The sequence below is a fragment of the Lithobates pipiens genome, unplaced genomic scaffold, assembly GCF_037356315.1.
Source record: "Lithobates pipiens isolate NorthernLeopardFrog02 unplaced genomic scaffold, aLitPip1_a1.2 Scaffold_14, whole genome shotgun sequence".
Classification (NCBI taxonomy): Eukaryota; Metazoa; Chordata; class Amphibia; order Anura; family Ranidae; genus Lithobates; species Lithobates pipiens.
The window spans coordinates 1,000,382-1,024,159 of record NW_027507728.1 but is presented as its reverse complement, the minus strand read 5'-3'; the positions used below and the strand labels follow the sequence as shown (position 1 = coordinate 1,024,159).

Sequence of the window (23,778 nt, the reverse complement as noted above, 5' to 3'; positions counted from 1 at the left end):
GTGGGGGGCAGGTATCCGGGGGCCCCCTTAAAGGGGGCTCCCGGATTCCGATAAGCCCCCCGCCCGCAGACCCCGACAACCAACGGCCAGGGTTGTCGGGAAGAGGCCCTTGTCCTCATCAACATGGGGACAAGGTGCTTTGGGGTGGGGGGGCCGCGAGGCCCCCCCTTCCCCAAGGCACCCCCCCCATGTTGAGGGCACGCGGCCTGGTACGGCTCAGGAGGGGGGGCGCGCTCGCCCGCCCCCCTTTCCTGGCCGGCTGGGTAGCGTGCTCGGACAAGTGTCTGGTGTGGACTTTGGGGGAACCCCCACGCCGATTTTTTTCGGCGTTGGGGTTCCCCTTTAACCCCATTCCAGGCGGCGGAGCCTACCTGTACACGCGCTCGAAATGGGCGGATTTGCCTCCTCCTTACGTGGGCGAGTCCGTTCATTTCAAAAGTTGAGCGAACTGTTTGGCAAACAGTTCGCTGAAACAGTCCGCTCGTGTGTGGGCAAGTCCGCTCATGCAAATTTTGAGCGGACTGTTTGCCGAAACTGTTTGACGGACAAGGTTGGGCAAACAGTCCGCGCGTGTGTACGCGGCCTTAACTTCACAGTTCACACAAATATGTTTTAAAATTCAAACTGTAGCAGATCACACCAGAATAGATACAGAAGAATTCTTTAGAGAAAAATGAAAGTAACCAAGGGTGGGGAAGGTGAGATGATTTTCCGTGACTGTGAATCCTCCGCTCTGATCACCTACCAACAGGCTGCCATTCATTATAAAGGAGTCAATGAGAGACATGAACCCAGGAGGCCATGCTGAACAATAAGAGAGAAGCACCAATGCAGCCTGCAACCATCTCTCCATACACAATCATCAGGCTTCCCCAACTTTTCCCAAACTGCAATGCATGCTGACCCCCCAGTGCATTCCACCAAGGCTCCTCCATACACATGGGATTGTATGCAGAACTTCATACCATTCACAGCAATCAGCCCCATGATGAGTCCAATGGATCAACTAGAAATGCGTTGAAAATCCCACTGATCCCAGCAGTGTTTACACCCCCTGAGTGGAGCCCAATCAGCCCCAAATCTGCCCTACTGCTGAAATGTTTGATAAATAAAGCAGTATTCAGTGACCCTCCCCCATGCTGCAGGAAATGAGTGCATTGTGTCTGGATCAGAGCCTGAGAATGCACAGAACCAGGAGTGGGGGAGGAAAGAAGCAGCAACATGCAGGGGGGGGGGGGGGTGACCCTGGTGCAGACACTTGCCTGGGGACAGGACATGACTGGGCTGACTATGCACAGCTCACTACTGGAGGAGCCACTCTGTTACCATACCCTGGGGAAGGGAGTAGGAGTCCGGTGACGTCTGTCCGTGACGTCACCGGATCTCCCTGAAGACCTGGAAGCCGGCGGAGAGGTGAGTACCAATCGAAAAAATGAACAATTAATCGAGGAATTTCTGCAGTCCTATCAGTAAGGATAGCTATATATAATGCAGTGAAGCTGAATTAAGTCAACGTTGTTTGCACCCCCAGACATGGAAATAAGTGCCAACAAACCCCAAAGACTGAATTCAGGCAGGTCAAATTTTAATAATATACATTTTTTTTTGTAAAGCTGAGAGTTGTGATTGTACATATCACACAGATGTTACGCTTTTGCAATTAGCCGCACTGTAATTGTTCATGTTCTTAGCATCTACATAGTTTTTTACTGTTTTTTCCTTTTCTTTTTTTTCCTGCCAGATTTTTTATGTTTTTCTGTTCCGTTTGCAATCAAGGTGTGGAGTTTATAAAGCGGCTTCCTCTGAGATGGTAAGAGTCCTGTAACCACATAAAATATAATAATGATAGAAATATATATATATAATTTTTTTTTTTTATGTCAACTGAAAGTTTGTGTCTTTTTTGAGTACTAATCTACAGCATCTAAATCTGTGCAGTTTGAATTTTCAATCTCAAAACTAGTGATATATATTTTTTTTTTTTTTTTTTTTTTTTTTTTTTTTTGTTCAGCAGTGCAAAATGTATGCAATGTTCTCATAATGATCTACTACACTGTGATCTGGTTTCACATGAAACTGGGTAGATTTTATTTAATTTTATGGAGGAGAGTCGAACGGAGATGTTCAATAGCAGTAGTTTTTTGTTCTACTCCTGTGCTGTAGTTAACCATAGCAGTAGTTTTTTGTTCTACTCCTGTGCTGTAGTTAACCATAGCAGTAGGTGTGAAGTGGCTTGTTTCCACCTTCAAACATGTACCAGTAATTTGTCTTGGAGCAGAAGTGGTGTAAGCACAGATTGATCTGCCTCGGGGGTCCGCAGAGTACTTGCTGCCAAATCAGTTTGTGTAAAGCGTTATTATTTGACAGGGTGGCGGGTCTATTTAGTTCTGTGATGAAAGTGGTTATTGTTTACGCACCAAATCCTCCACTTGCCTAAGCACGGATTCTGCATGCTGCAGCTTGGCTGCATTGGACTGCGATACAAAAGAATGGCTGCAAATTTTGAGTATTTAGATAAATGTACAGAAACAACTTTTCAGAAACGCAAGCTTGGATGTCTCGCCCAATACGGATGCTGGTATAGTGCTGTGGTTACGGTGTTCAAAAAAGCAAGTCTATATTCGCAATGACTGCTGTTCTGCACACATTTCTGCACACATTTCTGCTTTCCTATTATTATACGGAACTTCTAGATCTGGCATTCTAAGTCCCAACATACCTACTTCCCTCTGCTGAAACTGTATAAGGGTCTATGTCAGGGATATGCAATTAGCGGACCTCCAGCTGTTGCAAAACTACAAGTCCCATCATGCCTCTGCCTCTGGGTGTCATGCTTGTGGCTGTCAGTCTTGCTATGTCTCATGGGAGTTGTAGTTCTGCAACAGCTAGAGGTCCGCTAATTGCATATCCCTGGTCTATGTCCATGGGCTTATGTTTACTTTAAATGGGTTATGCATTCCCATGCCAGGCTTTGCAAATGCAACACAATTCTCAAGCTGATGCTATTGCCACAAGCTCTAATAGTGACAATGAGATTTTTGCACTCCCCGTAAAAATTCAATGAATAACAAAAGAAGTATTAAACGGTTGGGTTATACTGTCACCAGGGGAATTGGACATTGACAAAACACAAATTGTAGGCTAGCTTATTATAGGTGTTATCCTACTACAAACATGCCTTAGTTTGTAAGAAAGCAGCACCAAAGGCATGATCATGAAAAGAGAAGTGGGACCTGTGCCCCTCAATGAACCCTACATTTTTTTCCTAGGAGCAGGATTTTACTAATGAGCACAAAAATCTGATTTTCTTTTTTGTCCATTGAGGGACACAGGATGTCCTAAACTTTATGGAAGTCCAAAAGCAGTCCTACAGACGGGTCGGTCACACAGCAAACAATTGCTAACAGTCCCAAGAAAACAAAAGCTAAGAACTGCCTGCAGCTCAAAGTGCCGCGTGGAGGATCTGACACCTGAACCTGGCATCGGATTCAGCGGCAACGTCTACCTGGTTGAAAAGATTAGGTGGCAGCCTTTCAAATCCAGGAAACCGAAACTTGATTCTGAAAAGACCAAGCAGTACTACTGATGTAGTAGTAGTAGTAGTAGTGCAGCCATTCTCAACCAGGATTCCGTGGAACCCTGGGGTTCCGCCAGAGGTTGCTAGGGGTTCCTTGAGCTGTGGCTGATGAACCACCTATTTGATGATGTCTACAGATTTCAAGGTTCGACACCATTTAGCAAAGCCAGCAGCATGACGCCAAATATCTTTTAGCTGTCTTTTAAGGGTGGCATTCTAAACACCAAATTAAGGGGGACATTCTTCCTATTGACCACTAATATAAGGAGCATTGTTCCTATTGATCTCTGATGATTTGGTTTTAGTAAGGGTTCCTTGAGAAATGAAAATTTATTTTTGGGGTTCCTCTAGGGTTAAAAGGTTGAGAACGCCTGTAGTAGAGTGTGACTTGACAGGAAATGTGGATTCCAATGTCAATTGGAATTCTAATCATGAATGATGATCTAAGCCACCTAGAGATGGTGGAACAAGAAGCTGGAGCATCCTTTCAGGGTCCATTCAGGATGGCAAAAAAAAGAAATGGGTTCTTCTGAAATAAGCAGTGGTTGAGAGACTTTTGCTTGTAGCCAAACAATGGAGGGAAATTTCCCTTTTGAACTGGATCTGTACAGAGGGACTGAAGAACAATGCCCTAGCTGAGGTGAAAGGCAGGAAGAAAATGCTGGGATTCAACACAGCATTGCAAAACCAAAAAGTCGCTTGGAGGATAAGGCTTTCAGTACAGATATCCTCTGTGCCAAGGTGATGGCTACAAGAAACAACCCTGTGGGTGAAATTTCTCTAATGGGCTTAAACAGCAGTTTGTGAATCGCAGAGCGAATCCTATTCAGATTCCAGAGTATCAGGGAAACGGACAGGGGAAGCTACATGGGAGACCCCCCCCCCCCCCCCCAAAACAGTATTAATCACAGTGTGAGAGTCCAGTGGTCTCAAACATAGAAGGGGAAGAAACTTGAGCTAGTCGCTGATCAAAACTTGGCTGTAAGAAGGCAAAAATTTATACTATAAAGAAATTCCAGGGTTGAAAGCCCTGAGACTCAACACAGAGATGTATGCCTTCCATGTCTCATAGGAGACCTTGCGAGAAGTGGACTTGCTTTTAACATTACAGAAATTGCAGACTCTGAGATGCCCCTGTCCCTCAGAGCCAGGGCTTCATCTGCCATGCCATTAAAACTAGTGTCTATGAAGCAGGGTAGAAAATTAGTCCTTGAGACAGAAGATGCTGCCGATTTGCTACAGAGCATCTGTAGATCTTGGCAGGTCCATGTACAACATCCACTTGGGTCAGTCTGGAGCAGCGAGGGTCACCATTATGCCCTTTATCTTGATATTGGGAGAAGGTGAGGAAAAAGTTTCACAAGAGTGCTCAATTTGAGATCAGATGAGCTGTGCAGTTACATCAGTAGGTTGGAGGTGGGAAACTGAAGGGGGGTGCAAAACCTGTTTGTAGCCCTGAGACACAACCTCCTACACCCAAGCGTCTGAGGTGCAAGCTGTACAAGTGCAAGATGGTTAAAAAATGTCCACCTGCTCTGAGAATAGGAATGCATCTTCACGCAGTGGAAGGTTCCTCTGAGGATTTGGCAGACCTAAAATAACCAGACTTGCAGGTGGACAGGGAGCCAGGCTTGGGGTAGTCACAACTAGGGATGGGCTTTATGTTCGGGTCGAACATGAGTTTGACTCGAACATTGGCTGTTCGTCAAATAGCAAACAATTTGGGGTGTTCTCGGTAAATTCAAAAGCCACGGAACACCCTTTAAAAGTCTATGGGAGAAATCAAAAAGTGCTCATTTTAAAGGCTTTATATGCAAGTTATTGTCATAAAAAGTGTTTGGGGACCTGGGTCCTGCCCCTGGGGACATGTATCAATGCAAAAAAAAATTATAAAAAACGTCCCGGTTTTTCGGGAGCAGTGATTTTAATAATGCTAAAAGTGAAACAATAAAAGTGTAATAGTCCTTTAAATTTCGTACCTGGGGGGGTGTCTATAGTATGCCTGTAAAGTGGCGCATGTTTCCCGTGTTTAGAACAGTATGACAGCAAAATGACATTTCTGAAGGGGAAAAAAGTAATTTAAAACCACTTTGTGGCTATAATGATTTGTCGGTCTGACAATACACATAGAAGTTAATTGAAAAAACGGCATGGAATTTCCTCACAGAGGAATCCCAAACCAAAATTTTGAAAAAAGAATGCGTGGCGGTCCCCCTAAATTTCATACCAGGCCCTTCAGGTCTAGTATGGATATGAAGGTGAACCCCGCGTCAAAAAAAAAGAGAGAATAAAAAAAGCGTGGGGGGGAAATCCCCCTCAAAATCCATACCAGACCTGAGGCATGGATTTTAAAGGGAACCCCCGTGGCAAAATTTAAAAAAAAAACCCTACAATTAAATGGCGCAAAACTAAAACAATAATCCACAGTAATTTAGAACAACAAAGTGCTGAATGAGCATAAATTTATGCACAGGAGAGACAAAGTCCGCTCTAAATGATGGAAAGAGTCCATGAATTATGCACAATGATTATAGATGCATAATCTGCTCAATGGCAATGTAAGTTTAACAGGATGGGGGAGGGAGGGGAAGAACAGGGGAGTCAGTCCGCAAATCACGGCAGCCACCCAGTGGAAACAGAAACCTTGTCAGGATTTTTCTAATCTACATGGAAAAAATTTGGAAAAAATGGGTGCAAAGTGGAAAAGCTCCTAAGCTGCAAAGATTTTCACAACCTGAGGCTGGAAATGGCACTACGAAAAAACAGGTTCTGCTAGTTTTCAGAATATTGCACCTTGCAGCAATAAGAGCCTATAGTTTCCTTTTTTTAATTTAGGAGTATTAACAGTAGATTGCTACAAAGGGGAAAGGCTCATCACTCAAGGACTGGAACGACTCCGAAACCAACAGTTAGGCAATGGCTCAGAAACCACTAAGGCCATGGGAAAATCAGTACAGAAACTGCTGAAGAGAGGGCAGGAATTCAACCGGTGGTGGTAAGGCGACATAGCCCCAGGGTAAGAGACAAGGCCTCGGGTACTCACAAATCCTGGAAAGCTGAAGTAACCAAGTCGGTATAGTAGGACAAAAAGAATGGAATGAAGTTCCACATATCCCTTTTTCAAACGGGTATATGGCAAAAAAAATGAGTGTGGAGCATGACACTAGACTCCCCCACACAAGTCTGAAAAGCACTCTACACTGGACTATGTGCCCAAAGGTCACTTCCAAGTTTGTCCCTGCATGATGTGGAACTCCAAAGTCAGGCAAAGGATGGCTGCCCCAAGGAAGCTGCATTAGAAGAGCTGAAACTCCAGCAGTGATGTAGTCTTGATTAAAGGTGGTATCAAAAACGAATTGAACTTTAATACGGCAGAACTGTAGAAAAATCATCTAACCTCCTAGGACACCAACAAAAAACGGGCATGCTGGTAGTAAGATGGTTATTCTGTATTGGCCCTACGATTGCGTTTATTTCGCCAGTATCCAATTCTCCCATAGGTGGCACTATAACCAGAAGGTTTAAGACTTCCCGCATTCCTGTATTACAGGGAGGAGAGAAATCGTGAAATGGGTTGCATGTTATTTCATTCCAACTATTTTTGACACATGTCAAGGATTAGAGACAAGTTGTCAGAAACCATGAAACAGACTGAGACAGAAGTACAATCAAATCACACTTCTTTATTAATAAAAATGTAAAAAGAAAAAAGCGTAGTCAAGCATAGCCAGAGTCCAGTAGCCAGATCGGGTAGTCAGCTAGTCCAAAGTTCGTTAACCAGATCGGGTAATCAGCCAGGCCGGAAGTCAGAGATCCAAGGAGAGCAACCGCAAGCAGGATAAGAAGCCAGGTGGGATGTCAGCAAGCCAGTCTTGAAACAAACAGCAGGAGATGGTTCCCTGTGATGTGACCAACGCGAAGGCAAATGAAAAAATGAGCAGGAAGACTTTAAATAGGCAGGTCAGACGAGCATCATCGGGAGCAGCTGGTAACTGCAAAGAGAAGAGAACTGGCAATTAGCCGACAGCTGAGTGGCCAGCCCAGAGGAGGAAGGGCTAAGCCAGCCCTGACACAGGTCTTGAGAATTTTTTTGTTTCTTTTTAGAATGGTTGCTAAAAGTCCTCCAATTTGTCAGTATAGTCATAGGGAGAGGTGGGATGTGCTATCTGATGCCTCCTGATGGTGATGCCATCTATTTTGTGCCTTTTTTTTGTTTTTTTTACAGGGTGGACATTGTGCATCTCACCCTTTATAATCTGGGGGTACTGAGTAAGAAGAAATACTTTGATTTTGAGGAGATTGTGAACTTTGTGAATGAAAAGTGGGACCATCTGCAGCTTGGAAAGGTATGTTCGGTGGCCCAAAATTTATGGGGAGTGGTAAAGCAGTAAGAATACTCCAAGTCATGCTGGTAAGGTAAATTTGGCCCTAGTATGTATTCATGTGAGATTGTAAGCTCCTTGAGGGCATGGACTGATGTGAGTGTACAGAATATGTAAAGTGCTGGCTAAATTGAAGGCGCTATATACGGTATCTCACAAGTGAGTACACCCCTCACATTTTGGTAAATATTTTATATCTTTTCATGTGAGAACACTGAAGAAATGACACTTTTCTACAATGTGAAGTAGTGAGTGTACAGCTTGTATAACGGTGTAAATTTGCTGCCCCCTCAAAATAACTCAACACACAGCCATTAAAGTTTAAACCATTGGCAAAAAAAGTGAGTACACCCCTAACTGACAAATTGGGCCCAAAGTGTCAATATTTTGTGTGGCCGCCATTATTTTCCAGCACTGCTTTAACCCTCTTGGGCATGGAGTTCACCAGAGCTTCACAGGTTACCACTGGAATCCTCTTCATGAAGACATCACAGAGCTGGTGGATGTTGGAGACGTTGTGCTTTTTCCACCTTCCGTTTTGAGGATGCCCCACAGATGCTCAATAGGGTTTAGGTCTGGAGACATGCTTGGCCAGTCCATCACCTTTTTACCCTCAGCTTCTTTAGCAAGGCAGTGGTCACCTTGGAGGTGTGTCTGGGGTCGTTATGTTGGAATACTGCCCTGCAACCCAGTCTTTGAAGGGAAGGGGATCATACTCTGCTTCAGTATGTCACAGTACATGTTGGCATTCATGGTTCCCTCAATGAACTGTAGCTCTCCAGTGCCGGCAGCACTCATGCGGCACCAGACCATGACACTCCCACCACCATGCTTGACTTTAGGCAAGACACACTTGTCTTTGTACTCCTCACCTGGTTGCCGCCACACACACTTGACACCATCTGAATCAAATAAATACGTTTATCTTGGTCTCATCAGACCACAGGAAATGGTTCCAGTAATCCATGTCCTTATCCTGCTTGTCTTCAGTAAACTTTTTGTGGGCTTTCTTGTGCATTGTCTTTAGAAGAGGCTTCGTTCTGGGGCGACAGCCACGCAGAGAACAATTTGATGCCGTGTGCCGCGTAGCGTCTGAGAACTGACAGGCTGACACCCCCCCCCCCCCCCACTTCTTTGGTTGACCAAGGCAAAGACTGTTCTGAGTGGAACCTGTCCTGTTAAACCGCTGTATGGTCTTGGCCACCATGCTGCAGCACAGTTTCAGGGTCTTGGCAATCTTCTTATAGTCTAAGCCATCTTTATGTAGGGCGACCATTATTGTTTTCAGATCTTTGCCATGAGGTGCCATGTTGAATTTCCAGTGACCAGTATGAGAGAGTGAGAGCGATTAAAAACCAAATTGAACACGCCTGCTCCACGTTCACACCTGAGACCTTGTAACACTAACAAGTCACATGACACCGGGGAGGGAAAAGGGCTAATTGGGCCCAGTTTGGACATTTTCACTTAGGGGTGTACTCACTTTTGTTGCCAGCGGTTTAGACATTAATGGCTGTGTGTTGTGTTATTTTGAGGGGACAACAAATTTTACGCTTTTATACAAGCTGTACCCCACACTACTTTACATTGTAGTAAAGTGTAATTTCTTCAGTGTTGTCACATGAAAAGATATAATAAAATATTTACAAAAATATGAGGGGTGTACTCACTTTTGTGAGATACTGTAAATATCTGTAATAAGGGAGGGCCCAAAAACTGGATGTCTGTTTAGGCACCTCCTATTGAGATATTTTGGTCTCTGTTATACTGTAGAGGGAATTTTAGGGGCTTTTTTTTTTTTCTTCTCTCAGACAAAAAGCAAGATGCTGGGAAATCTGGTTTTGAGATTGCTTTTTGGCCATAGTCATTATAAATTTGGAAGTCAGGCGTTCTCAAATGGTAACTCCACTTTAATGGGGGAAAAAAGCAAAAAAAATAAAATTTTATATATATAAAAATGTATATATATTTTATTATATTATATATATTATTATATTATATTTTATATATATATATATATATATAATTATTATTATTATTATTATTATTATTTTTTTTACATAAAAATAACGCAGTAGTGATCAAATGCCACCAAAAGAAAGCACATTGTTATTGAATGTTTATTAAAATTTCCTTGCCATTTCAATCTGCATCGCTGTAATTTTCTGTAAAATGCAATCTGGGAGGTTCTGTACACAGGTGCTGTACAGAACTCCCCCCAGAAATGTAATTTCCTGCTTGTGTGATTGGCTTTGCTGATTTGCCCAGAAGTCTGGACTAAAAAGTCATATTTTGGGCTTCCCTTGCAGTAAAAAGGTAATTTTGGTGAGGTACTCCCAAAGGAAAATTTACGTCTAAAGGGATGCAGACCCTGCCACTTTCCTAATTGGAACCTTGCAAGTGCAGCAACTGATTATAAAATCCCTCACCTTAACATCTCCTCCCCTACTCTCCTTTATTTTGCACACGCACAAACAAAAATTGCTATTTCTTCAGAATAACAAAAGGTAGTGGTCTGCAACAAGGTTTGTTAAAATCCATTCAATGTACATAGATCACCCAGAGGGAATGTTGTGGGGGTTTTTTTTGTTTTGTTTTTTTTCCGCCCTCAACAAAAATTACTCTTTAGACTAGACTAAAGCATCTCTTCCAGGCTGTGACTTATAAGTATTCCTGTCCGACAACTCCAGACTGCCACCTTGTGTTTTAAATCCATACAGCACCTCTTACAAATGCCTCCAACTAAAGCACCCTTTTAAAGAGAAAGTAAACCCTGATGAGTTTACTTCCTCTTTGATTCCCTGCAAAGGTAAAGCATAATGGACTACTATGCATCACATAGTAGTCCATTATGTGTCACTTACCTGACACAGGAGCCAGCGAAGTCACCGCTGTCCCCTTGTGTACGGAGCCTCCATCTTCTTGGTGGGTCTCGCTGCTCCGCCGCTGTCGTTCGACGGAGCTGCGATGATGTCACTCCTGCGCATGCGCACGGGAGCCGCCAATCGCGGCATATCACCGTTAACTGCGGCGCGCTCAGTGCGCCTGCATGCCGCTGTCTACGGCGCAATGCGCCTTACACAGCAGTGCCTGTCTTCTTGTAAATATCTTCTAAACCGTATAGGTTTAGGAGATATTTCTTGGACCTACAAGTAAGCCTTAATCTAGGCTTACCTGTAGGTCAAAGTGGTTTGTAAGGGCTTACAACCACTTTAATGAAAGAAACCCAGAACTATCATTGTTGACTAACTCGTAAAAATGCTAGTTTCTTGACTGTCACAGTAACCCCCATGGCTTCAGTACTTTAAATCCGTGTCCCAGAACATTTCTGCAAATCCGAGAAGCTATGATGGAATTCTTTTTCAGGATACATGGCAGCCTGGCATTTTTTTTTAGATGGTCAGCAGTGGCTTTATTTCTTTTGAAAGGTTCCCTTATTAGATGGATATACAGTATGCTCCTAGGTGGTTTTAACCTCTTAAAGACCGCCTCACGCCGATGTATGTTGGCAGAATGGCACGGCTGGGCACAAGCATGTACAGGTACGTTGCCCTTTTAAGTGCCCAGCCGTGGGTCGCGAGCGCGCCGCCAGCAGCGCACTCGCGACCCGGTCCTGAGCTCCATGGCCATGGGACCCGAGAACCCGATCGCCGCTGGTGTCCTGCGATCGGGTCACAGAGCTGAAGAACGAGGAGAGGTAAGTGTAAACAAACCTCTCCCCGTGCTTCCTACTGAGCCTGTCACTGATCGTCTGTTCTCTGTTATAGAGAAAGACTATCAGTGATGTCACACGCTAAGCCACGCCCCCTACAGTTAAAAAAAAATAAAAAATACAAAAAACACACACCCTTAACCCCTAAAACACTGGCACCTAGTGGTTAACCCCTTCACTGCCAGTGACATTTTTACAGTAATCAGTGCATTTTTAATTGCATAGTAGTTACTATGTGGGTTATAGGCCACCTTCAGGTGATGGACACTGGCAGAATGTGGATAATGACAGAACTCTGGACGGCCGCACTCCAATGCTAAAACGATGCTTTATTCAAATAATATTTAGGACGCAGCAAATGACATCACAGCGAAAGATGCTAACACTGATGCGTTTCGCACTAAGTCTAGTGCTTACTCATAGCTGGTTGACCAACCAGCTATGAGTAAGTACTAGCCTTAGTGCGAAACACGTCGGCTGTTAGCATCTTTCGCTGTGATGTCATTTGCTGCGTCCTAAATATTATTTGAATAAAGCATCGTTTTAGCATTGGAGTGCGGCCGTCCAGAGTTCTGTCATTATCCACATTCTGCCAGTGTCCCATCACCTGAAGGTGGCCTATAACCCACATAGTAACTACTAATGGCTCTGTGTCCCCTGATGTACTTCAAAGAAAAGGATTTTTACAGGTAAGCTATTTTAAAAATCATAATATTCTGGTTTTCCTCCCACTAAGTTTACAAAGAAAAAAATGTTAATGGGTGCCCATGTCCCAGTGACCTGTGACGCACAAAAACATCCTCATTTCTCAAAGGACTAGGGGGAAAAAAAGCATAACGCTGTTTTGGCTGACCACACCTGAGTTGACCCGTCATACATCTGTATTTCTAGCTTTCTGTCACTCCACCTGAAGAACGAGGACAACACCTACTGGAGGCATTAAACAGCTATAAAAGCCGGTGAGCCGTCTGTATAATTTTTTTCTTACCAAAAGCTAAGCTACATGGGCAATGTTCATGTCTTGTCACTAAGATTCAACTGCTGATTTGCAGTCTCCTGTAATGAGTTAGATCTAAACAGATGATATTTAGTAGCTCAGCCCTAAAACTGCTAGTGATCTTTAGGTGTAGCAAACGATCGCTGATGGCTCCCGTGGAATTAGCTGCATGTAGAAGTAGTATGTGGTAGCGATCAATCTCTCATGATTACATAATGCCCCATTTAGGTGTAGCTGAGCTGCACAGGCTGCTACTTGTGTTCACTGGTAGATATTTGTTTAACAAGCAGTTTGCTATTCTAGTGATTTAATTTCTAGAAACACTAGTAGCAGGATTGAGCTGCTAAAATATCTTGCACTTTTCTGACCAATGCAGGTTACTGCCAGTAAGTGGTTCAATCCTTCTCCCTTTTTTTTTATTTTATTTTATTTTTTTATTTCTTGCCATTTTTAGAATCAGTTTGCTATTGTGTTTTAGCCCTTGTACACACGGTCGGAGATTCCGACAACCAAATCCGTCGGAGTAATTCCGACGGATTAATTCCGGAAGAAGTCCGGAAGTGATGTTGCATGCACACGGTCGGACTAAGTTGTCGGAAAATCCGATTGTACATAACGTGATGACGTTATTTCGTTACGACGGGACTACGTTCAGGCTAGTAGCCAATAGCTTTGGTCTAGGAATTTGATCTGAGCATGCGTGGCACTTTGTCCGTCGGAGTAGGCTACACATGATCGGAGTATGTCCGATCGGAGCATTTTGTTGGAAAACTTGGTCCGTCGGATATTCCGACAGAAACAGTCCGATGCAGACCACACACAGTCGGAATATCCGACCAAAACGGTCCGATAGGAAACATTCCATCGGCATCTCCGACCGTGTGTACAAGGGCTTAGAAATCTTCACTAAATTTAAGTTGGTATTTATTTGTAGGCTAGGCTGGAAAGGTTTCAGAATTTGGAGCACATGTGAGGTGCACATGTAAAGGGACGCAGTGGAGCGTGTATGCCAGAAGTTGCTGCGTTACACCCCCAAATCTTTGAACTGCGAGTTCAGCTGGTGTTATCCCTCCTTGGAGACAGTCAAATTTTAAAAATTCTTGCAGTAGGGCCAAAGCTCTTCTTGCCCTACTTTTTCTTGTAGGTCACAGGGCTGCACTTTGGTCTGGTGCTCCTGCTACCTATATTTAGCCAGCAGTGGCCTAAAGCCCTCTGTTCACGGACGTCACCCAGCCGGTCTAGACTCTGAAGAGATGCCAAATTTAATGTCGGGATTCACCCAAATGCTTGGACTGCCAGCTGGCACAGCCTCTCAGAACGCAGCTGAGAGCCTGAGCCAGCCACTCCCTCCACAGTCCAGCCCTCCAGTGAGCGCGGGGCAGAGCAGAGATCGGTAATTTTACAGTTATTGGCTCTCTGCTCATATATGATCAAGAGCCAAGTGTTAAATGGTCTTTTAACGCTTAGTTCTCGGTCTTGGAGGCGATGGGGGACAGATGCAGTATTGGAGCGACGCTGCAGGTTTTTTTTTTTTTTTGGTTTTTAATTCCATACTTTTTTTTTTTTTTTTTTGCCATTTCCAATAATTTTTATTTTACAAGGGTATGTACTACAAATAAGAACTTTTATTCAAATGAGAAAGTGGATATTACCATAAGAGTACAAAAGAATTGTTGACAGTATAAAAATGTGCAATATTACAGGATACACATGAGGTACATCCACAAAACAGGGAACAGATTAGGTGGATCCCAGAATATGGCATCTTGTGTGGACCACTGGCTAAAAGGCCCTATAGAAAGCTCCATACTTTTTTACTAATGTAAAAAGTCCCAAAGTGGGCTAGACAGAAAAAAGTTTGTAGACCGTAATGGTGGCAATGCACTGCATTGTGTATTCCTGTGAGGAGCATTGCTACACATATAGGTGATATGTTCTAAAGTCTGTCTAGGCACTCTTCCCTTTGATTCTTGAACTCCTTGAATATATATAAATATATATATATATATATATATATATATATATATATATATATATATATATATATATATATATATATATATATATATATATATATATATATATATATATATTATTTATTTATATTATGCAGCTAGGTTCAACCTTTTGAAATGTAGAAGGTTGTGAAGGGTAGATGCTTTAGCTGGTCTGGAGGCGTGTGGGGCTCCTTATTTTATTGTGAAGCGATTAACGACCTTTGTGGCCTTCATATCAAACCTATATTTCAGGTTCCTCTGTGGCAAAGAGATGAAGAGAAAAAAGTGCATCTTCAGATTGAGGATAAGAGTGCCACCCAGCCCGCCTGGAAAACTCCTACCAGACAAACTTTTGGGCCAGGCAGACCGCAGACCTGGAGGTGAAGTTAAAAAGAAGGGAAGGAGCAAGTATACCCTCAAAAACAGGTATTTATTTCTGTTCTAGTAGTGTTCTCCTCTCGAATACAATAATCCTGCCAAAGCCCTCCTATTAAAGTGGTTGTAAACCCTTACAAACCACTTTGACCTACAGGTAAGCCTAGATTAAAGCTTACCTGTAGGTCCTAGAAATATCTCCTAAACCTATACGGTTTAGGAGATATTTGCCTAAAGACAGGCACCGCTGTCTATGGCGCATGCGCCTTAGACAGCGGTGCACTGAGCGTGCCGCTAATAGCGGCGATATGCCGCGAGTGGCAGCTCCCGTGCGCATGCGCAGGAGTGACCTCATCGCGGCTCCATCGAATGACAGCGCCGGAGCAGCGAGACCCACCAAGAAGATGGAGGCTCTGTACACAAGGGGACAGCGGTGACTTCGCTGGCTCCTGTGTCAGGTAAGTGACACATAATGGGCTACTATGTGATGCATAGTAGTGCATTATGCTTTACCTTTGCAGGGAATCAAAGAGGAAGTAAACCCATTAGGGTTTACTTCTTCTTTAAAGCGGGAGTCCACCGGGACTCCGTGTTTTTTTTTTTTTTAAAGCCAGCAGCTACAAATACTGCAGCTGCTGACTTTTAAAATAGTGACACTTACCTGTCCAGCGCGCCCGCAATTATGGCACCCGAAGCCGATCTCTAGGTCGTCTATCGGGTCCTGCCGCCGCCATCTTGGGTATGGGAATCAGGAAATGGAGCCTTTCGGCTTCATTTCCCGGTTCCCTACTGCGCATGCGCGAATCGCGCTGCGCAATAAGGACGCTCCCCACTGCCTCTGGGATCTGTGTGTTTCCCAGCAGGCAGCGGGGCACTTGCGGGAAGGGGCGGGCACTTGCGGAAAGGGGCATAAGTTACGCCCCTTTCCGCAGAGAGCTATCCCGGAAGTGGGTGCAGTTACCTGGACTATCCAGGTAACTGCACCCCCCTCCCCCCTGAAAGGTGCCGATTGTGGCACCGGAGGGGGGGGGGAGGGTTCCGATGAGCGGAAGGTCCACTTTAGGGTGGACCTCCGCTTTAAAGAACAGTGGTCTAAGTAAAAAGCTGCATATGAATTAAAGATTGTTTAGTACACAAAAAAAAAAAAATTGATGAAAACCAAAGAGCGTAGCTAGAACAGGTTTTCTGGAATTTGGGTGACATGAGGACATACTATAAAAGTAGTTGTTTTACAAGTGAGTTATGGAATTTCTGTAGTAATTTTTGTCATGTGATCCATAAGCGTGCAAATGGCAATTATCAGAGGTTTTGTACACAATCACTGAGTGAGTCTTGTTCTTATTACAGCCTGCTGCCTCATGACTGCCAGCAACAGAAGAGGAGAGGCGTTCAGCGGAAGCAGTCGGGGTTCCTCCTTGAGGACGCCATCCCCAGTGTCAGTACTTTCTCACATAAACCTGATGTAGAGCTAGCTGGCCGGTTTATAAAGAAGTTTTTGTTTGTGCTGCATCCCACAATGCAATAGGTTGCTAAGGCATTTGTATTGCCTGGTGGCATGCAGGAGATGGAGCATGCATTAAAGTGTTACTAAACCCAGGAGCCTGCATTCGCTTTATCTAGTCCTACACAGAACATGGAAATGCAATTGTTTTAGTAAATCTAAACTGCCAAATACCTCTTCTCACCAGCAGTTAAAGCAGTCTTGTAACCTCCATCAGTGTCTGGCTGTGCACTGGTTAAAGCTTGTAGGAGGCGTTTTCATTCTCTTATGACTGTCCTATGAGGCTGCATGACTCCTGACCCTCTGTCTGCACAGTTCGGATTGGCGCTGTGCTGATCACATGCACCCTCCAAAAAAAAAAAAAAATATCTGCACATGCACAGTTTGGTGTGTATTGCTAGAGTGCCTTCTATCAGCAGATGGATTGGGGACAGTAAAAGAAGGTGAGGATTAGAGAAGACCGAATCAAACAGCCTTTTTACACAATGTGTATTGATACCTTAGGTTCCACAGTGAGTATAACCAGAATGCTGTACTGCATATACAGACTGATTTTACTGTTGTGGGTTTAGTACCACTAACTTTTTTTATAGATGGGTCAAAAATCAACTGGTTCAGCAATGACTGGATACATTTCAATCCCATCTATGCTCGAGATGCACAAGATTTAAAATTTTTCTTTAAGTTTTACCAAAACCATATAATAGGAGGTCAAACTAAAACGCTTTCAAGTTGTATGCAATAAGGTAGAGCCTTACACTATGTAGTTGAAGGTAAATCTAAAGGAAATTGAACAAGAAAATTGTATAAAATATCACCAGTTTTAGTTGATAGTTGAGTCCCCGTTGTCAGAATACAATAGCGCAGCGGGGGAGATTCCTCTCTCCACCTCACTTGTGTGGCTGGGGGAATCCATTTTGTGTGTGGTGTTTCTTTTTTTTTTTTTTTTTTTTTTACTTTCTTGAAACTTAACCACTTCAATACAGGGCACTTTCGCCCCCTTCCTTCCCAGCCCAATTTTCAGCTTTCAGCGCTCTAGCGCTTTCAGTGACAATTGCGCGGTCATGCTACACTGTACCCAAATGAAATTTTTATAATTTTGTTCGCACAAATAGAGCTTTATTTTGGTGGTATTTATTCACGACTCCGTTTTTTATTTTTTGCGATATAAGCGCAAAAAAGCGGAAATTTGGAAAAAAAAACATTTTCTTTTTTCTATTTTAAAAGAAATCCAATAAAATCAAATTTTGTCATAAATTTAAGCCAAAATGTATTCTGCTACATGTTTTTGGTAAAAAAAATTCCGTTAAGTGTATAATAATTGGTTTGTGTGATCACGGACATATGTACGCAAATGATCATGTACATATGTGTGCAGGTGATCACGTACATATGTGTGCAGATAATCATTGGGACATGTGATTTTAGTGGGACATATGTGGGGGACATGTTTTTATTATTAGGGACATGTGTTTTTATTATTTGGGGACATGTATGTTTTGGGGACATGTGTGGGGATGTTGTGTTTATACTGTGTGGTGTGTTTATACTGTGTGGTGATTTGTGTGAACACTAGACTGGTGATCAGTGAGTAAAAAGCTGTAAAAAGCAGCTCATACTCACTGATCATCAGCCGGCTGCAGCGATCTGCTCTCCTCTCCTCAGCGATGACTTCTGTGTGAGGAGAGGAGGAGCCGATTGCCTAGCAACCAGCTGTTTGTTTACATCACATGACGGCCGTGATTGGACACGGCCGTCATGTGATCAGGAGGGCCAATCACAGAGCCCTCCTGCCGATCTGAGATGCGCCGTGTCTGGGTGACACGGGCGCATCGGGATCGCGCCGCTGCGCGGGCACGCGCGCGTGCGATCCCTCTACTTCTGATGTACGTTCAGGAACGTCCTATCAGGAGTAGACGGCTCCCACCCGGCCGTATATGTGCATTGGCCAGGTGGGAAGTGGTTAAAGAAAAAAAATAATCTATGGCCATCCTTGCCTTCAGAGAATGGGGACTGACAGATGGTGTACATGCACCACCACATTATAGTGTCTGCTCTGAGATATTACTTTGTGCTCCCTTTCAAACTGATAGGTTTACTTTAAACATAACATTTCAAAATACAGTCAAATCTTTGTCCGTAGTAGAACCGGCCTCTTTCTGCTTTCCTCTGCATTTCTTCTCCTTGTTACTAATCTATGGTTGTTACTGCTGCTACCTAAATCCATAGTACAAAATGAATGCTGCTCTCATGTACGGTGCACTCACCCCTTACCCTCTCTCTATATTGCAGAGTGATTTCACCTCGGCATGGAGCACCAACCACCACCTAGCCAGCATCTTTGATTTCACGTTGGATGAGATTCAAAGCCTGAAAAGGTGAGTTAAAGTAGACTATGGTAAAACTGGACATAGATGTTGCGATTTCCTTTCCTGCAGCTATGGGGTTGCAGGAAAGAAAATCGCTGATGGGGAAAATTCCCCCCCCCGTGAAGGGAGCTGTCCCTGAAGGGAGAACACGGTATATTATAATTATAATAATAGTAGTAATATAATAGCCGCTAGCAATAATGACATGTAAAATCCAGTAGGCTGGTAGTGCCCCAGTTGATTGCTCAACTTGGCTACATTCAACCTGCCCATACTTGGTTTGAATCTTGGCTAGTCCCTGCTGTACCATCCGAGATTCAGTCTGTGGGTGGCTTTAGATAACAAAGTAACTGACTTTTTGTATGTTTGGGTGATATTTGCAAGGTTTTTAATTTATAAATATGTATAAAAAAAAAAAATTCTCTATATCCTAAATATTTTATAGTACTCTCTCCTCCTTCCTTTTTATTTATTTTTTTTACCCCCCAGTGCGAGTTCCGGGCAAAATTTCACCTCTGATTTGGACTCAAATGATGGAGCCAGCACGTCTGGTTCTGCCTCCACCTGCCTGTCATACGAGTCACGGTAAGTGATGTGGATGTCTATAGAAGCCCCTACCAGCTGGGAAAGAGTAGATTGTGTTACTAATCCAGTTGTATAAGTCATCTACATGTTGGTGAAGCCATTGATGAAGGAAACAAATTGACCTTTTTACTATCTGTTTTATTGCTTTTTGTCTATGGATTCTATATTTCCTTATCTTTACAAATGCAGTTTGCCCGCCATGCACACAAGACATGTGTAATATATTTTGGCCATCTCCTATTTGAATCTGTTCCTTGATAACAGAATGGAAGTAGCTGATGATTTCCAAAGGCCTGTAGGACCCATAGCTTGCTGTAAACGCATGAATCATTATGTAAGCTCTAACGAGCAGGGCCCTCTGATTCCCCTTGTCTTGAATTGTATTGTAATGTCTACCCCAATGTTGTAAAGCGCTGCGTAAACTGTCTGCGCTATATAAATCCTGTATAATAATAATAATGATATAGAAATAAATCTTAGCGCATTTAAATGTTGAAAAGGATAGAGACTTCAAGTGGAGGAGTGGGTGGGAACGCTCCATAGTGGAGGAGGCAGGAACTTTGACAAAGATCTAGCTGCTACTATCCCAGTATAGATGGGAATCGCCATGTAACTAAAGCCATCAGTCTACCCAAGTAATTTTTTATTTTTTAAAGAGCACAGGGGTAGCACAACTTGTTTTGTTTATATTTTCTATGCTAGAAAGATTGTGTAACAATTTTGGCTAAGGAAGATTAATATTTGAACTAGAATAAAAAAAACTTGTCGGTGCAGAAACATATCTCGCTAAGACCCCATACACTCTTAGATTTTTCTGGCGATTTTTTTTTTTTTTTTTTTTTTGTATTAAGATGTACCAAAACCATGTAGTGCAAGGGCCTACCTGATTGCATACAAACTGAAACCAAGTTGGTCCGTCGGATATTCTGACGGAAACGGTCTGATGGAGACCACACACAGTCGGAATATCCGACAAAACGGTCCGATAGGACACATTCCGTCGGAATCTCCGACTGTGTGTACAAGGGCTTAGGCCCCTTTCACACGGATGATCCGTTCAGGTCCGCCTGTCGTTTTTTCAGACGGACCTGAACGGATGCTCCATAGAGGTCTATGGAGCGTCGAATGTCAGCGGTGACAAGTCCGCTGACATCCGACCCGCTCCGATCTGAAAAAGTGTGACGGAGGAAAAGGCTATTTTTACATCCATCATCGGACCGGGTGATGACGGGCACTGCGGTCCGTCGTTACCCGATCTCCCATAGGGGAGAACGGCGCTGTGACAGGTCCGTCCCTGCGCAGTGTGCAGGGACAGACCTGTCATTTTCCTGCTCAGCGGAGATCGCTCCGTCGATCCCCGCTGAGCAAGCGGATATCCACGGGGTGGATCAGCACTGATCCGCCCCGTGTGAAAGGACCCTTACTGTTCTGATGTCAACCCAAAGTTTGGTACATTCTTCTCATTTTACTTTTGATGATAACCGTAAACGGGACAAAGGACGAATCTCCCTAATGGGGCAAAGATGGCAAATACTGACAGGTGTTCCAAAACTTTCTTTCTTTAGTTAAACTTTAAATGAATACATTGTAAACTCTGCTTCTGTGCCTTCCTCTCTCGCTTTGGTGCATACAATTTTATATTTTGGTAAATGCCGCCCTGCCTCTATTTCACATTTTGATTTTGTTTCTTTGGTAACAGTGGAAATGTTGGCAGCCGCAAGCGGAAGCTGGCTTCTAAGTCGTACTCTGCTTTTGAATCGAAGAGGAGGACCCTGTACCACTCAGACCGACAGAACAGCTGTGCTGCAGAATCCGTGGAGTACACCCCGTTGTCTGACTTCCAAGATAATGCTGCTGATAGCCACACTTTCGAGAGCCTCAGCGACGATGACTCCTCAATGCCGCACCTCAAACACTCCATCACAACTTATTTTGGTGCTGCGGGAAGGTTGGCTTGTGGGGAGAAATACCAAGTATTGGCACGGAGGATCACCCCCGAAGGAAAAGTCCAGTACTTGGTAGAGTGGGATGGAACCACCCCGTACTGACCTGGACATAAAAATATATACGTATATTTTGTAACCAAAGTAAGGAAGTGCACGCCGAAGCAAACCCTTTTTTTCAGCCATATTGCCGGTCATGGTGTGCCTACTGAAGGTAATAAGGCAGACAAGACATTTTGACTTTTTAGTAACATTTTTGCTGCAAATTATAATTATAGCACTTATGCAGGGTACAAATATCGAACAGCCATTGGGGCAACAGTATGGACTTCCCCCCCTGATATACTGGGACTGTGAGCAGGAAAGTAGAAATACTTTGCTTCTAGATCTAGAGGTAGCTTTCAAGAGTGTAGACCCAAAGATGTCACTTTGCTGATCTCCACTCCATGCTGGAGGCTAAATCAATAAGAAAGCTGTGGTCAGGACCACAGGTTAAAAAAAAAAAAAAAAAAAAAGGAATTACATAATGGATGTAACTTCAGCTGTCATTTTTTTATTTCTCGCAATCCAATTTTATTTGCTTTCTTTGCCTTGGCAGAAATCTTACAATCTGACTTTAAGCCACATAACCTATTCACCGACTGTTGGGTGTGCATCCCATGTCAGAGACTAAAGTGCAATACTAAAGGAAGGGCTGGAGGTATAGGAAAAGCGTAGTCGCGTTCTTTATATGCACAGATGATGGAAGATTTGTCTACAGTTAATCCATAAACTGAAGAAGGCCCTAATGGGGCAATCATCATCATCCTCATCGTTTTTTGCTTTAAAGATGTTTAGGTGGCTTGTTTGGATGACTAAGGTTTGCTTAGCTGGGTAATGATTTACCTATGTAAATGATGGCACTTACAAAAATGTGCATGAAAGGGATATGTACACAGACAGTTCAAACTTCCAACTTTTTTTTTTTTTTTTTTTTTGTTCCTGAAGCAACAGCAAAATCTGCGAAATGGAATGATGAAATTTTATGTCCCAGTGTCAAATTACTATTTTTAGTCATAGTATGCGACTTTGTTGATTTCAGCATCACGGATTTCAGCGACAGGATTGTCTTTTTAAACATCACTTTTTGAGAGAGAGGGGAACCAAGGAGACCTTTATTTTTTTTTGGGGACCACATCAAACTGAGTGCAGAAAGCAACTCTGCCTGTAGGTGGCGTTTTTTCTCTCTGGACGCTTATTACAGTATATGGAAAGAATATGTTCTATATAGATAAAACTCTTTTCAAAGCACTTATTATTTTTTACCATGACTGCAATGAGGGGCAAATTTTATATTTGTTTTATATGAGCTGCTTTTTAGATCTGCAAGAGAAAAAAAAAAAAAAGTACAATTCTGAAATATGTTTCTTTTTATGTAAGAATGTAATGAGAACTGACATAAGAGATTTTAAAACTATTTTGATAGCTAGGAATGCCTTTTTATAACTTCAACCAGTGCCTTCCACAGAATGGGGTGGTGTCCAACGCACCCAGATTCCAGTGAAATGGTCAGTGTGCTTCTACATAATTGTCACAGCTGTACCACCACCTGGAGGTCTGGAAGACTTTGAACGATTGACTGGAAGACTCCCCAATCCGTTAGAGCCGGTTTTACACAGGGGCGACTCGTCAGACTTAGCCGCCTGACAAGTCGTGTCCCGCTCTGTGCAATGGAACCGTTGTAATCGGAGCGACTCAAGTTGCTCCGACTTAGGTTCCTGTATGACTTTTGGGGCGACTTGAGGCGACTTGCATTGACTTCTATACAGAAGTCGTTTTGCAAGTCGCCGCAGTGGTCGCGTCCGGGTCGCCTGAGGCAGTCGCGCTGTAAGTCGTGCTGCCTCAGTGTGAACCGGACCTTATTGTAAGCACAAGATATAATGCAGTTAAAAGTGATTGGATTGTAACGTGTGTATGTGCCTGGTTTTGTGTGCCGCGAGGAAAAGTTTGAGAGATGACATTGGTGATTAGGTACGTATGGGGGGCGTTTTTTACAACTTGCACAGACTGAAAACCACCCAGTTTTTTACCCATTGTGTATCTTTTTAACATTGTTTCATAATGAGTAATTGTGCGCTTTACGTTTTACGTGATTGTATGTGTATTTTTTTTTTTTTTTTTTTTTTGCATATGCACCTGGGCATATGAAAATAAGGCAACCACTATGCAGGATCTTGCTGCTGGCAAGATCCTGCATAAAAAGTGCTCTGTACCCATGTAATGTTTTGCATGCAGCATAAATATCGCATTTGTTGCTGGATTGAAAGTATCTAGGATACATTCAGCTTCTGTTGCCTAGGG

General features: G+C 43.3%; 2 protein-coding genes across 3 annotated transcripts in view; one reads left to right on the top strand and one right to left on the bottom strand.

The window, feature by feature from the left end:
- PHF19 (PHD finger protein 19) overlaps nt 1–22,728 on the top strand; it is a 60,022-nt gene extending 37,294 nt beyond the window's left edge. For both annotated transcript variants that reach the window (XM_077479151.1, XM_077479153.1), the window contains exons 8-15: nt 1,742–1,810; nt 7,803–7,923; nt 12,563–12,630; nt 14,918–15,091; nt 16,388–16,475; nt 18,834–18,919; nt 19,400–19,495; nt 21,195–22,728. In XM_077479151.1, coding sequence (XP_077335277.1) covers nt 1,742–1,810; nt 7,803–7,923; nt 12,563–12,630; nt 14,918–15,091; nt 16,388–16,475; nt 18,834–18,919; nt 19,400–19,495; nt 21,195–21,543 — 1,051 coding nt within the window. In that variant the 3' untranslated portion in view covers nt 21,544–22,728. The remainder of the gene's footprint in view (nt 1–1,741; nt 1,811–7,802; nt 7,924–12,562; nt 12,631–14,917; nt 15,092–16,387; nt 16,476–18,833; nt 18,920–19,399; nt 19,496–21,194) is intronic.
- Nucleotides 7,241–23,778, bottom strand: part of LOC143981360 (protein CutA homolog) — a 57,683-nt gene continuing 41,145 nt past the window's right edge. Inside the window, exon 7 of the transcript XR_013274299.1 lies at nt 7,241–7,569. The gene's annotated coding sequence lies outside the window, so the exon portion shown is untranslated. The remainder of the gene's footprint in view (nt 7,570–23,778) is intronic.